Source organism: Exophiala spinifera, assembly GCF_000836115.1.
Source record: "Exophiala spinifera strain CBS 89968 unplaced genomic scaffold supercont1.3, whole genome shotgun sequence".
NCBI lineage: Eukaryota > Fungi > Ascomycota > Eurotiomycetes > Chaetothyriales > Herpotrichiellaceae > Exophiala > Exophiala spinifera.
Window position 1 is genome coordinate 3,594,203 of NW_015622515.1, and position 12,683 is coordinate 3,606,885.

Sequence of the window (12,683 nt, forward strand, 5' to 3'; positions counted from 1 at the left end):
ACTCTCACCTCTAGGTTGCCATTTGTCTTTCCTTTGAAACTAGATAGAATTTCCTTGGAACATTTTTCATCATGGGATCCATTGCGATTGAGAATACACCGGCAGCGCGCCATTTCCCTTCAGGAATTCATGTTCCCTCTTTAACATGGTTCAAGGACGATGAGGTGCAGAGCCTTGATTGGGACGTTCAAGAACAACACCTCAAATTTCTTGTCGACAGTGGATTGCACGGAAGTAAGTTGCTCTGCGGAAACTTAGTTCCTCGCTCCAACACTAAGAATCTGCGCGATAGTTGTCATTGCAGGCACCAACGGCGAAGGTAAGACCACCAACGAGTCATCGTGGTCAAAGACTGACTGCCAAAGCTGCGGCACTTACCAGAGACGAGAAATTGGAGCTGGTCCGCCGAACACGCTCTATAGCTCAGTCCCGAGGAAAGCCGCAACTGCCCATCACGATGGGTTGCGGCGGCGGCTGCACACGATTAGTTATCGAAGAGACAAAAGATTCCGCGGCGGCAGGGGCAGATTTCGCCTTGGTTCTTGTTCCAAGCTATTTTCACTTTGCCATGGACAGTGATGCGATCATTGAGTTTTTCCTGGAGGTGGCCGACAAATCGCCAATTCCGGTGGTAATTTACAACTACCCAGCAGTGGTCGCTGGCTTGGAAGTGAACAGTTCGATGTTGGACCGGCTGGGAGACCACCCGAACATTGTCGGCGTCAAACTAACGTGCGGTGGTATCGCCAAAGTAGCCCGAGTTGCTGCTAAATTTGGTGCGGCCTTGGGGACAGAGACAGAGCCATCCTTCAAGGCACTGGCCGGGCAGAGCGATTGGCTTGTGCCAGCGCTTGCGGTTGGCGGAGCCGGTTGCATCACAGGGCTTGCAAATTTGTATCCGAAGGTTTGTCAAATGTCCATCTCGTGCTGAAGGACATGCTGCTGATGAATGACGCAAGACGTGCATTGAGATGTACAACCTTTGGAAAAGCGGCCAGACGAAGGAATCCAACCAGCTGCAGGTTGATATGTCGGTTTGCGAAATTGGCTTTGGCCAAGGAGGTATTAACGGAACGAAATGGGTTGTTGCGCACTTGAGAGGATACCCTGAGACTAGTGCGCACTGCCGTCGACCATACCCGGTGTTTGCAGACGAGAAGAAGAAGGCCTGGGTCCTTTCCACTGTCAAGTTGTGTAGCCACATTGAGCGAGCGTTTTCGTGAGCTGTGCATTTTTACTTCTGAGACACACCGCTTCTCCCCCAGATATACCAGTTAGACCACAGCAAAACACGAATTGTATATCTCATGCATGACCGTGCGGATGTCCACGCGCTGCCCGCACGCATCCTGTCTTTCGATGACGCTTTGTAGCACGTCTGCTGTGATGCTTGCATTGCTAATATTGTTCGACATCTTCCGTATCGATGACAAGATACAGGTCCGTTCCTCCGGGCAATCTTCTTCCGCTCCCCACATTAACAATGGCCACAGCATGTTCACGGGGAGAGATTCAGCGGAGGTTTGCGCCGCCTCCAGATGCCGAATCGTCTGCTTGATCATGACCATAGCATTTATCACGTCTGTAGTCCGCGGAAGATGCCGATATGCCACACGATGAAGATGAATGAAACTCGCGTGATAATTCGCAAGAGCCACGCGTGCGCTACGTGTGAGTTCAGTGGCCAGGCTAGAGGCAAGCAAAGGCGCTTGAAGGCTACCAGCGACAGCCAAATCTAGTATTGGGGGTCGGTGCCGGTATAATGCATGGTTGTCCTTCTGAATCTGTGCCGCGATCGTCATGACCTCGGTCTCGTCCTCGACTGTCCCACGACTCCGGTGCCATAGATCGATTTGGGTAATGCGACCCATAAATAACTGCGTTTTTTGGAAAAACTCCTGCAGGGGTTTGGAAAGCATGTCAGCTACTACTGCTTCGGCGTCTTCGTTCGAAGGTGGCGTGTTTCGTCCAAATTCAGGAGAGTCACTTCCATCACGGAGGAACAGGCCTTCACCACCAGCAGTAACTGCACGAGCGTCAAGGAGACGGTACCAGGAGATGAGGCGTCGTTCTGAGACGAAGTAAGTCAATGCAGCAAATAATACCAGCGATTGATCGTCGCACCTGGCCACTCCAAGGTTTCTGGGTCTAGATCTGAGACGATTCTGTGAGCTCTTCGGAGCTGAGTATGAGCACAAGCTGTTTTATTAGTCACCAACTACAAAACTAGTGAGCCAATGACAATTCGTAACCACTAGCTAACTTACGTCGATGTAGGTTAAGAGGAAGAGTGCAGTAAGAACATGGTTGACATTTGCACCGAGGATGTCGATTTTATTGCCATGCTCGAGCACGGAGCCCGCGATCTCGGTCTCGCTCAGATCGTAATAATAGCTGACAGAACTTCCACCTTGTTCTCTGCCCCGTCGTAATTGGAGAGAGGCAAATGCTGACACCGCGTAGTGAACCATGAGTGACGAGCGAGTCATAGACAGAAAATGGTCCCTCATCAGCGTCCAGCCAGAGCGGGTTTCGATTTGCGCAATGATAGGGGGAGCGTCAGAATGTGCGAAGTGCTCACGGAGCTGTGCTGCATCGGACACTTGGGAATCATTTGTGAAGGGCAACTGGGTAGCTGCTTGATCCCTCATCGAGCCAGACACTGCCGTCCTTAAATGCCCCGTGCCCCCCGCGTCCAGAGCTTGGTGATTGATCTGAAGCTCAGACAAGAATGGCGAAGTAGGTCGACTCCATAAGAAGCTGGCAAAATCAAAGACGTCTTCGAGACGGGAATTGCGATCAGGGACAGGAGCCGGTTCAGGCTGTGTCGGGGAGTTTATTGATGCATTTGTCGCATCCGCGCCCAGACTGTCAAGAGGCGTGGCTGATAGGGCGCTCGCTCGGTTCCCGACGCCAGACTGAGGAGCATTTTCATGCCGCGCTTGGTGTGCTGCTGGCTCTGGGGTCTTCCAAGCACAATCTAGCTGCAGACGAGAGCAATGTCCGCAACGAGGATGCTGTTGGTTGCATCGTACTCTTCGTCGCCTTGAGGAACGAAAGTTAGCCCGGCTGACGAGAATCCGGGACAGGGGTTCTCCTGACTTGCAAGTTAGACAGCCATTCTTGCTGCGATCGCTGCGACGAGGCTTGTCGGGATGTTGACGATGCCACGTGGCAAACATTACGATGCATGAACGTTACGATGCACGAACCACTTTACTCGCCCTTTCCCACGATGCTGGAGAGGAGGGAAGATGAAAAACCAGATCCACATTTGGTCGGTATTACCTCAAGAAGGCGTTGGAAGGAAATTTAACCTGGTGAAGCCGGAAAAGTCCTGTAGGCCCGACTCCGTGGACCTCTTCCACCCCCATCAATCCTAAGACGGGAATCCCGACGGTCTCGGCTTGACTTGTTTTGAATGGGGACGAGATCGATTGTGCAGCAGGCTTAGGGATTACTGCCGACACATCCCCTGACACCAGTACAATAGGTCTCACACCACCAGGCATCCCCATTTTCTAAATAGGCGTAACGTCTATCATGGTACACCTAAATGAGTGAACTCTAGTTAAAAGCTTTACCTAGAACGCCGCCTATAAGCACCCCCCCTAAAAGCGCACGCCGCTAAGCTCCCGCTAAGTATCTCGAAGAAGCCTATACAGAGCCTGTGTTGTGATCTGCGACTTGATTATGATCAGGTGAGTGCCTGTGCCGGTAGTAAACCCAGCCTGTGCCCCTGGTCGATCTCCATCCAAGTGTCGAGTATCTTCCAGCCTCGTGGGCACAAAGAACATGTCTTCCTCCAGAGCCTGTTATACTTCTCTTCGACGCGTTTTCTTTATGATATCGTGGAAGAGGGATTTACGAGTAAAGCTCGCCGTGTTTGAAGATTTATTATTATCCACAACCCATTTCATGAAGGTGCTGAGTTTTCTCAAAGGCATCGGGGCACTGCAAGAACTAGACAAATGACATTTTTGACCTAGTAACATTCGTTTCTGAGGGAGCACGCTGAAACTTATACACTGGTACAGTAAGTAAAGTGGACTTTGCCGTCGACTACATGCGTTGGTAGAGATCAACACCCGGCGGACGGGGTGATTCTCGAAAATCTTGTTACAATACAGTACAATTCCAGCATCATACCTATCCAGAAATCGCTGTCACCTACAGAGTGCAGACTCGGAAGGCGAAGGTGAAGGTCACCAACATGGAGTCTTCAAGTGGCGCCGTCATCCAGCCTTGTGGAAAATAAGACTTGAACTCGCCCTGTGAGATTCATTGCAATGATACGGAGTATCAAATTAATAAATGCTCCGTAATCAGGCGACAAATTCTCTGATCATGCCACCGACGACTGGGCGAGAAAGAAATTGATGGGCTGAAAAGCAGAATGTAATGCACAGGCCGTGATAGGCCAAAGACAAGGCTGCCACGAGGCTGGCCAATCATCGTCAGGCTAATTGTCAGACACCCAAAACCACCGACGTCACCGTGTTTTGTATATAATTCGCATTCCCCTCCAGCATTGACTGTAATTAAGCCATTTCCATTCCATACAACAGAACAAGACCGTTCTGACTCGACCCAAGTCCTCTGTCTCTCCAGCATTCCAACCACCATCCCTCTTCTCAACCACTCTACCAACCACATCCCCGTCTCCAGCCAAAATGGTCAAGCCAACTACCTGCTGCGGCCGCAGCGAGGACTGCGTCTGCGCCCAGAAGGCCACATGCTCCTGCGGCAAACAATCTGCTCTGCACTGCACCTGCGACAAGAAGTCCGCTGAAAACACCCTTGAAGGCGCCCGATGCTCATGCAGTAAGTGGCTGATATCATCTCTTATCATCCCGCACTCCACTACCCATGAGGAAACGAACATACTAACCTTTCTCTTCCTCCCACAGGAGCCCGTCCCGCAGGCCAATGTACCTGTGATCGTGCCTCAACCGAAAACTCAACTCCCGCCGGTGCCACGTGTGCCTGTGGTCAACGGAGCGCGGGAAGCTGTACCTGTGAGAAAGCAGCCGATGGTGGCCGGTACCCTGACGAGGTCGACTTCACTGGCAAGGCCTAAGTTGTTGTCGGTACCCACCCACCACTAGACGAACCGAATGCTGTACAATGCAAACTTCCGCTCTATTCGTTTGAAGGGATTGGCGTTTTTCGGCGGTACCATTGCGGGAGTTTGGGTTCAACTTGTACCAAAGGGAATGGAATCGAGGAGGGGACGATCAACATGAAGATTGAACGTTTAGAAAAATGATACCACCAATGAAAGAGAAATCAGTGACTTTGTCCTTGGCAAACAATGGATACATACGGCTCTGAAGAATCCATCTTTCGCAACAGTTGACGGTGTACGTGTGCGAGTGTGCGAGTGTGGAAGTGGGAATGGAGAGGTCGTCAGTAAAATGGCCCACTTCCTTCACATTTCGCCACTACCGCATGGCACCAGCCTTTCCTCGAACTCCACACGCCATTGCGCTCCTCGTCTTGCTCGGGATCCCACTCTATATTCTTTCCCTCTTCAGAGCCATGATCATTCCTCCCCCAGACCATGGTGAGATGGGTTGCGACTTGTGGACATCCTGCTGCCACAACCCTTGCTCTTACATCCCGCCCACGTGCTTTTGGACCCTTTTGCTCCTTGAACCGCCGTCGAGACAACTTTTCGAAAACAGCGAGAGTTCTCCACCACGAATCTCTTCGCCGTTCTTCCTGCCTTGGATTGGTTGATGCAATCCCCGTGAACAGACCTTTGTCGTCAGATGTGAGACCGTCCGGACGACGACGGACAAGGCCACAGAGTATTTTCCAGATCTTGTCATGTGCTTTTCGATTGACCAAATAGGAAAGCAGGGAAAGAACCCCAGCGCGTCCGAGACAGGTGGGAAGACCTCGCGGGACACGGATGGACAAGCTGCATCACCCAACACGGCATTCATGGAAGGGTCTCTGTCTTTGACGGTAGGTGGTCCAAGAACAAGAAGAAGAGCGTAAGTTGGCACATGGTTCGCCCTATGGAACACGGAGTACGTGGTAACAGGTCCAGAAATAAGCAGTTTTGGACATTGTGTGTGTGGAAAATCAGATGTCGTGACACAGAATGAACTGGACTCGTACCTCGTGTGCCCGGGGAAGGATCCTGAATATTTAGATTTATGGGCTCTCGATGTGGGATATTGTACATCTGTGGTCTAGCATTTATGTACAGAGTATAGCCTCCACCAAGGGAATCCGATTATCCCAGAATCACACCACGTCGGGCGTTTTGTTCTGGCTCTTCATTCCAGATGTTGACATTCCACCTGGGATGGTCTACGTACGGAAAGGTCGGTCAGTAAATTCCGCACCGAGAGTCGACGTACAGCGAACCATCGCTCGGAAGGTACTTACATGTCATTGGAATGTTGTAGCGCCGTGGAGTTTCGCCAATCTTGTTGACGGCAGCGACGTCGTCCTCGCCCAGCGTGACTTCTTGGAAGTTGGATTTGATTCGGCTTGGGGTGACAGACTTGGGAATGACTGAATGTCCACCGACTTGGGCCCAGGCAAGGCTGCGACAGGTCAGACGCGTGGCACAGCCAACACCAACTCGATTCAGAACCACTCACAGTACTTGCGCGGGCGTAGCTCCAATCTTGTCCGCGACGTCCTTTACGACCGGATGCTCGATGAGGAGCGGGACCCCGATGGTATTGTTGCCAAAGGCCTGTTTGGAGCAGAGAATTGGCCGGTTAGCTCGACGTCTGACAGGCCGAAAGAAAAAGATGTGTCGACGCGATGATGTGGTCTTCTCAACTCACCGAGTATGCTGTGATGTGGATGTTCTTCTCCTTGGCGTATTTGATCAAAGTGTCGTTCTGCTGCAACAGTGGATGCCTCTCGATTTGGTTGACGGCCGGGACAACGCCGGTAGCATCAATGACGGCTTGTAGGTGCTCGGGGGTGAAGTTTGAAACGCCGACGGCACGGACTTTGCTCTTGGGCAGCTTCACCACGGCTATTGGAAATTATCGTCAGCTTCAGCTCGCACAATACCTTTGCCAAGTCATGAACGGACCTTTCCACGTGTCGACGATAGAAACTCCGTCGTCAAGAACAGTTTCGTCACTGTCCTTTGCGGTCAGAGGGAAGAGCTCATTGGCGGAGCGTCTTTCAAAAGCCACGGGCCAGTGGATGAGATACAGCTGGGAAGAGAAGGTGTCAGTCCCATCTTAAAAGACTGGATCGGTATTTGGCGACAGCGTACATCGAGATAGTCTAGATCCAACTCCTTCAGGGTCTGGTCGAGCGCCTCTTCGACATATTCAGGGCGATGGGAGCTGTAGAAGGCAGTCGTCAATACTCAAGACATAGGTGATCTGGACCTGGTCGGTCGTTCTGACGTACTTGTTCCATAACTTAGACGTCTGTAGAAGTACAATATCAGTCTGGGATGTTCTGGTTTATCGGTTGCGAGTGTGACTCACGATAAAAATATCTTCTCGCTTCAGGCCCGGGATCTCTGCAAGAGCCTTCTTCAGGCCTTGGGCGACTTCAGGCTGGTTCCCGTAGCTGTGCATGGTGAGTATGTCTTCCCTAGCAAGACGAAGATGGAGTTGTCCACGTACACCTTTGCTAGATCCTGCGACATAAATCAGACTTGTCTTGATTTTTCATCTTCACGTCAGAGGGAGAGCCTTACAAGATGGCGGTACCCGGCTTTGAGAGCCTCATATACGCCAACCGAGACCTCTCCAGGTGCAGATTGCCAGGTGCCGTAGCCCAAAGTCCTACCAGTAGCGATCAGCACTCTTGTCGAACTCAGAACAGACTTGACTTGTTCAGACTTACGGGATTGCAGCACCCGTGTTGAGATTTACTTTCGTACCGCGAGACATTTCTATGGCTTCTTCAGGATTTTCAGTACAGATGAACTGCTTCTTGATCAGGAGTGTTGTTTGCAATGTCGCAAAATGCTTCAGAAATGCCTAATGATGACGATTGAAAAGCCAAGATGTCGGCGATGTCGGCGATTCGTCCGGGGATGAAAACCAAAGAAAGACACCGAAAGTTCCATATGTGGCAGAAACATCGTTGTCGAATCACAGCACCTGGAAGTCGTCCCTATTGCAGTCTTGCGGGCCGTGTTTCGGTCCGGCTGCCAGCTTTGTGATGTCGCCATAGCCGGTTGTGGAAGTTCTCGACGAGAAACGAGGACTATGGGGTCCACTCTTCCGACATATGGGCGGACCTTCGGCGCGAGGGGGATCGATGCAGATGCCGGGCGAGGTGGCCCCTAGCAAATATCTACTCTGGATCCCAGGCGCATCCATGCCTCAGGAATTGTCGGTTGGTGCACATACCTATACTCTAGACACCAGTATTGTATCGATACAAAGGCTCGGGAATCCATCCATTCCAGGCAAAAGTATCACTGAATCTGATCTACATAGCAGGAAGAGGATCCTCTTCAGCAGCAACGCTTGCTTCTTCCTCGCCTTCATCTCCCACTCCAGCTTCATCTTCTGCAGTGCTCTCAACTGTGATCTGGCCACCCATAGCCTTCACCTTAGCCTGCGTCATTTCAAAGACATATTGTCCCAAGTGCTCCACACCTTCCATCTCCGTGCCCGGAACATCGTCTTCCAGTTGCCGCTCGGTCGGGAACATCTCGCCCGTCGTCAGGACAAGTTTATCTGGCCGCTGCGTCAACAAGTCCATTGCTGGCTTCATCTCATAGCAGGACTCGAAGAGTTCCCTTCGACCAAGAATGTAGAGTCCCAGTCTCGCGCGTGATATTGCAACAGTGAGCCGGCGAATGTCTCGCAAGTAACCGACAGAACGTGTTCGAGTCATTGACACAATCACGTAGTCATTCTGTTCACCTTGATATTTGTCCACTGTGGTAACAATTCGAGGCAGTCCAAAGAGCTTATTGTTCTTACATCTGTGTTCCAGAACATCACGAATCAAGGCTCGTTGGCCTGCGTAAGTGGCCAAAATTGTGATGCTTCGAGCTGGGTAGCCGAGAAGCCGCATGTACTGGAACAAGGCAACAGTATATTCGGCTTCTCCGAGATTCTGAATGAAATGAGGCGTCGGCTCGCGTTCTCCCTGTCCTTGGTAGTCTGGAACGTCGATGAATTGGTAGTCGTATCGGAAACCTGCATTGGCTCGAACAAATTCAGGGTGATTTTCCAGATGAGGCAAGTTACCAAGGTCAACATAACGCCATTTGAACAACTCTGCTATGGAGGGTCGACAGCGTCCTTGTTTGTCAAGGTGTATCGCAGGTACCCCTAATCGCACGAAGCGGAGGAAGAGCGACTGCTCGAACTTCGCATACTGACGTAGAGCTTGATTTTGAATGACTGGAGAATTCTGGAGGTGATCCCCGACTAGCATTATCCGCTTCAGAGGCAGCTCCCCAGTCTTCGAGTCGGCATCTTGCATTGCACAAGGGATGAATGACTCGATCTCCGTGATTTGAGCTGCTTCTTCCATTATCAATGTATCGTAATGGAAACCAAGCTCTGCAATTTCAGACCTTCGCATAGCGGCATGAGTCGAGGTCATCGCGATGATCCGAGCTTCCTTCACCAGGAGATGATTAGCCTGATCACGGCCATTACGCAAGATTTCGAACGGCCTGATCGATTCGAGCTCTGAAAAGATCTTGTTGATATGGTGCTGACAGCCAGAGGCAATATCGCGAGCCTCTTCAAGAGAGCAATCAGGCGGGAACAAGGTCGGAACAGGAGCGTTTCTAAAGTACTCATAGAAAGGGAACGCAGCCAGAACCTCTGCCACAGATGCGTCGGCCACATCAGCAGCGTCCCAGAATCGTGCCCATGCAGGCTTGATAAAGACCTGATTGAAGTATTCGGCAGTCTCGCATGAACTGCCATGGGCTCCTTCAGCACCAATGGAAGCTGCCAATCGATGGACTTCGGCAAGATATATCTGTCGGTTCTCTAGGAAAGATTCGACACGACCATATTTGCTGTAAGAGGCTTCAGCCTCTAGCTCTTCTTCGCCATGACCAAGGCGTAGTAAATGTCGAGGGTCAATGTCAAGAGCAATGATCTTCTGGAAAAGCTGGTTGAGTGCTTGATTACTGTGCGCAACAAGGAGGATTCGTTCTGATGGGAAATTGTGATACAATAGGTTGATGGTTTGAGTAGCCACATCTGTTTTGCCGGTCCCTGGTGGTCCCACAACGACGGTAAGGCCGGGTTGTGCCCCGGATGCAATCGCTTCAACTTGTCTTGGGGTAAAGCGAACGGCATTCTTTTTTGGAATGTCCATCGGATATGGCCCAGTATTTGGTGGTTTATATGAAGACACCACAATGGTCGACGAGTCTTGTTCCATTTGCTCTCTTCGCCGCTTCTTTGGGTTTGTAGGAGGGACATCAAGTTCTTGTGGAGACGTCTTGAGAATGAATGGACCGTTGAAGGGCGCTGCGTGACCGGGAGCGGCCTCGATCACTTTCCCTTGGAAGCTGTCCGTAAGATGTTCCCAATCTAAGAAGGTGTCCAGATAATCGATTGACTCAATCCTGTTGGGCAGGGATTGGAAGGACGCCTCTTTGGGATCACCGTAGCCTAGGTAGACCTCTTGAAGCCACGATGGTAGTGAGGTCTGAGCACCCACTAGCTTTTGTATGGTTTCCAATACCGGCCTGAAGTTGTTCTCGCGGCCCTGCCTCCGAACAAGAACATTCAAAGAGGCAGTGATATCTTTACCGCCGCGCGCAAGCTGAGCCTTGTCATTGAAATAAGCCACAGCATCCAAGTCCAGCAGGAGCCTTCGCCTTCGTGCTCTTGGAGCATTCCCGTTCGCCTGTTGTTCTCTTAAAGGTCTTCCATTATCATCCAAGACCTGTACAACTTCCGCGGATCTCAACGCCACGAAAGGTCTTTGCTCCGCTTCTGAACTGGCAGTGTGGCCATTCGTGAGGGCACGAGTTTCGTCGGCAGGCTTGACTGCGAGCAAAAACACCACATCGTGAGGCCTCAGATTGTCCCATTCTCTTCTCATTTGGTCCGTCAAACGACTGACGTCTAGAATCACCTCCGCTCGAACAAAGCTAGGTCTCAATTCACCGACTTTGGGTGCACCGACTTCGATGATGGCAGGACTATTGATCGGCAGAGCCATCTTAGAGAAACCTTCAAATATCGTGCTGGCCCGGTCTCTGCTGGCTTTTGGCTTCATCCGCCTGATCACGCTTTCCATGTCTTTCCGAATACCGTAGAATGCTTCAGCTTGATAGAGCTGGAATGATCGCCACATAAAGTCACTTAGTGTTAGATACTGCAGATTCAGTTTCGGGAAGCCCAACGGCCGCGAGCCATCATATTGTTCGTTTCTGAGCAATTTAGCGTCGTATAGTGTGCTTTCGGTTGGCAGGATTGAAAATTTGGTCACAACTTCCTGAAAATCTCGAGGTTTTGAGAACGATGACAGGAGAGTCTCAAGAAGGATAGCCCGGCTGGTGGAAATTGCGGCAGCTGCAGGGTAAGCTGTTCGAAACCCCAAGTGGTGGCACAGGCTTTCCATTTCAGCATCTGAAAGAGCATCGAAATGCGATTCCAATTCGGTACGATTGTCGATAGATCCATAATTCGAGAGAGCAAGGACTTTTAGTTTGTTCTCAAAGTGCTGGAGAGCAACACGTTGCAAGCGTGCCAGAGCCTCGTAGTGAGCCTTTCGAATTCCATCATGTTCGGATTCGGAGTTACCCATGTCATCAATTGCGAAGCTCTGAAAATGATGGAAGAGGCTCACAAGATCTCGAAAGAGGGCAGCATCGTCCCTCCCAATCAGTTTCGAAGTCCTGATGACTGCCAAGGTATTGAGGTCTCGTAGAAGCAGGTTGGTGTATCGTCGGGTAGGTAGTTGACTGACTAAATCAACCAGGAACTCCAGAAATCGTTCGCAATAGATCATCTCTTGAGAAGTTGCCATTTTGGGATTGTTGAGTCGCGCAAAGAACGCGATCAGCATGGAATAGAGCCATGCTCGGTCAAATCGCAGCCGAGCCTGGGTGTCTTGATCTGCACCTTCGAAGCGTCTCTGAGCAGCCTTCCAGGCCTTCTTCCTGCTTGAACTTGAATCCAACAGCCTATTCCTTGCGGAGTCATCATGTAAATTGTGCCATATTGAAATCGAAACAAGCGGGGCGCATTCCTTGCGAACCTGCTCGGTTTCGAGCGACTGGAATGCGCCGATGACAAAGTTGAGGACGGACAGACGGGAGGTAATGTCTAGAGAGGAATCGAGATTGAGAGAGAGTATTCGACGAAACAGGGCCGAGAATTCTTGAGGTCGGTCTGCGAAAAGAGCCCAGTCTTGCAAATTTGCTCGTTGTTTGACGTTGAAGAAGACTGCAATGAGAATGACGTGATGATTAGAGGCATCGGCTGAGAACGTCGGCCACAGGAACCTTTCAAGAATCTGAAGGCTTTCCAGAAGAGCGAGGGAGCGTAGGGCGAAGGACTCTTGTTGCAAAGGTTCCCAAATCGCGGTCGTGATCAGTCCTGGTTTCGCTTTGGTGGGCACCTTGCTAAGCCAGTGTTTCTGTGCCAGCTCTTCCCAGAGCTTTTCAGAAGTATCTTGGGCGCTCGCAGTCACATCAGTCGCAGGCGCCATCGCAGGACGTAACTGGAGGCCCATTGTTTTGTCTG

General features: G+C 51.0%; 4 protein-coding genes across 4 annotated transcripts; 1 reads left to right on the forward strand and 3 right to left on the reverse strand.

The window, feature by feature from the left end:
- Positions 1 to 71: 71 nt before the first annotated feature.
- On the forward strand, positions 72 to 1,223 carry PV08_05045 (uncharacterized protein; the record flags this gene model as incomplete). The annotated part of the gene is made up of 4 exons (XM_016379389.1): positions 72 to 234; positions 293 to 319; positions 366 to 904; positions 960 to 1,223. 4 exons carry the CDS (start codon positions 72 to 74, stop codon positions 1,221 to 1,223), a joined length of 993 nt encoding a protein of 330 aa, XP_016238066.1.
- A 51-nt stretch (positions 1,224 to 1,274) lies between these two features.
- PV08_05046 (uncharacterized protein) lies at positions 1,275 to 3,518 on the reverse strand (the record flags this gene model as incomplete). Its single annotated transcript, XM_016379390.1, has 4 exons — positions 1,275 to 2,071; positions 2,125 to 2,218; positions 2,268 to 2,984; positions 3,318 to 3,518. The coding sequence occupies 4 exons, from the start codon at positions 3,516 to 3,518 to the stop codon at positions 1,275 to 1,277; spliced, it is 1,809 nt and encodes a 602-aa protein (XP_016238067.1).
- A 2,729-nt stretch (positions 3,519 to 6,247) lies between these two features.
- Positions 6,248 to 7,889, reverse strand: PV08_05047 (uncharacterized protein; the record flags this gene model as incomplete). Its single annotated transcript, XM_016379391.1, has 11 exons — positions 6,248 to 6,324; positions 6,403 to 6,563; positions 6,621 to 6,718; positions 6,813 to 7,009; positions 7,070 to 7,196; positions 7,259 to 7,331; positions 7,399 to 7,418; positions 7,479 to 7,563; positions 7,620 to 7,633; positions 7,694 to 7,781; positions 7,843 to 7,889. The coding sequence occupies 11 exons, from the start codon at positions 7,887 to 7,889 to the stop codon at positions 6,248 to 6,250; spliced, it is 987 nt and encodes a 328-aa protein (XP_016238068.1).
- A 547-nt stretch (positions 7,890 to 8,436) lies between these two features.
- On the reverse strand, positions 8,437 to 12,672 carry PV08_05048 (uncharacterized protein; the record flags this gene model as incomplete). The annotated part of the gene is made up of 1 exon (XM_016379392.1): positions 8,437 to 12,672. The coding sequence occupies one exon, from the start codon at positions 12,670 to 12,672 to the stop codon at positions 8,437 to 8,439; it is 4,236 nt and encodes a 1,411-aa protein (XP_016238069.1).
- Positions 12,673 to 12,683: the final 11 nt, after the last annotated feature.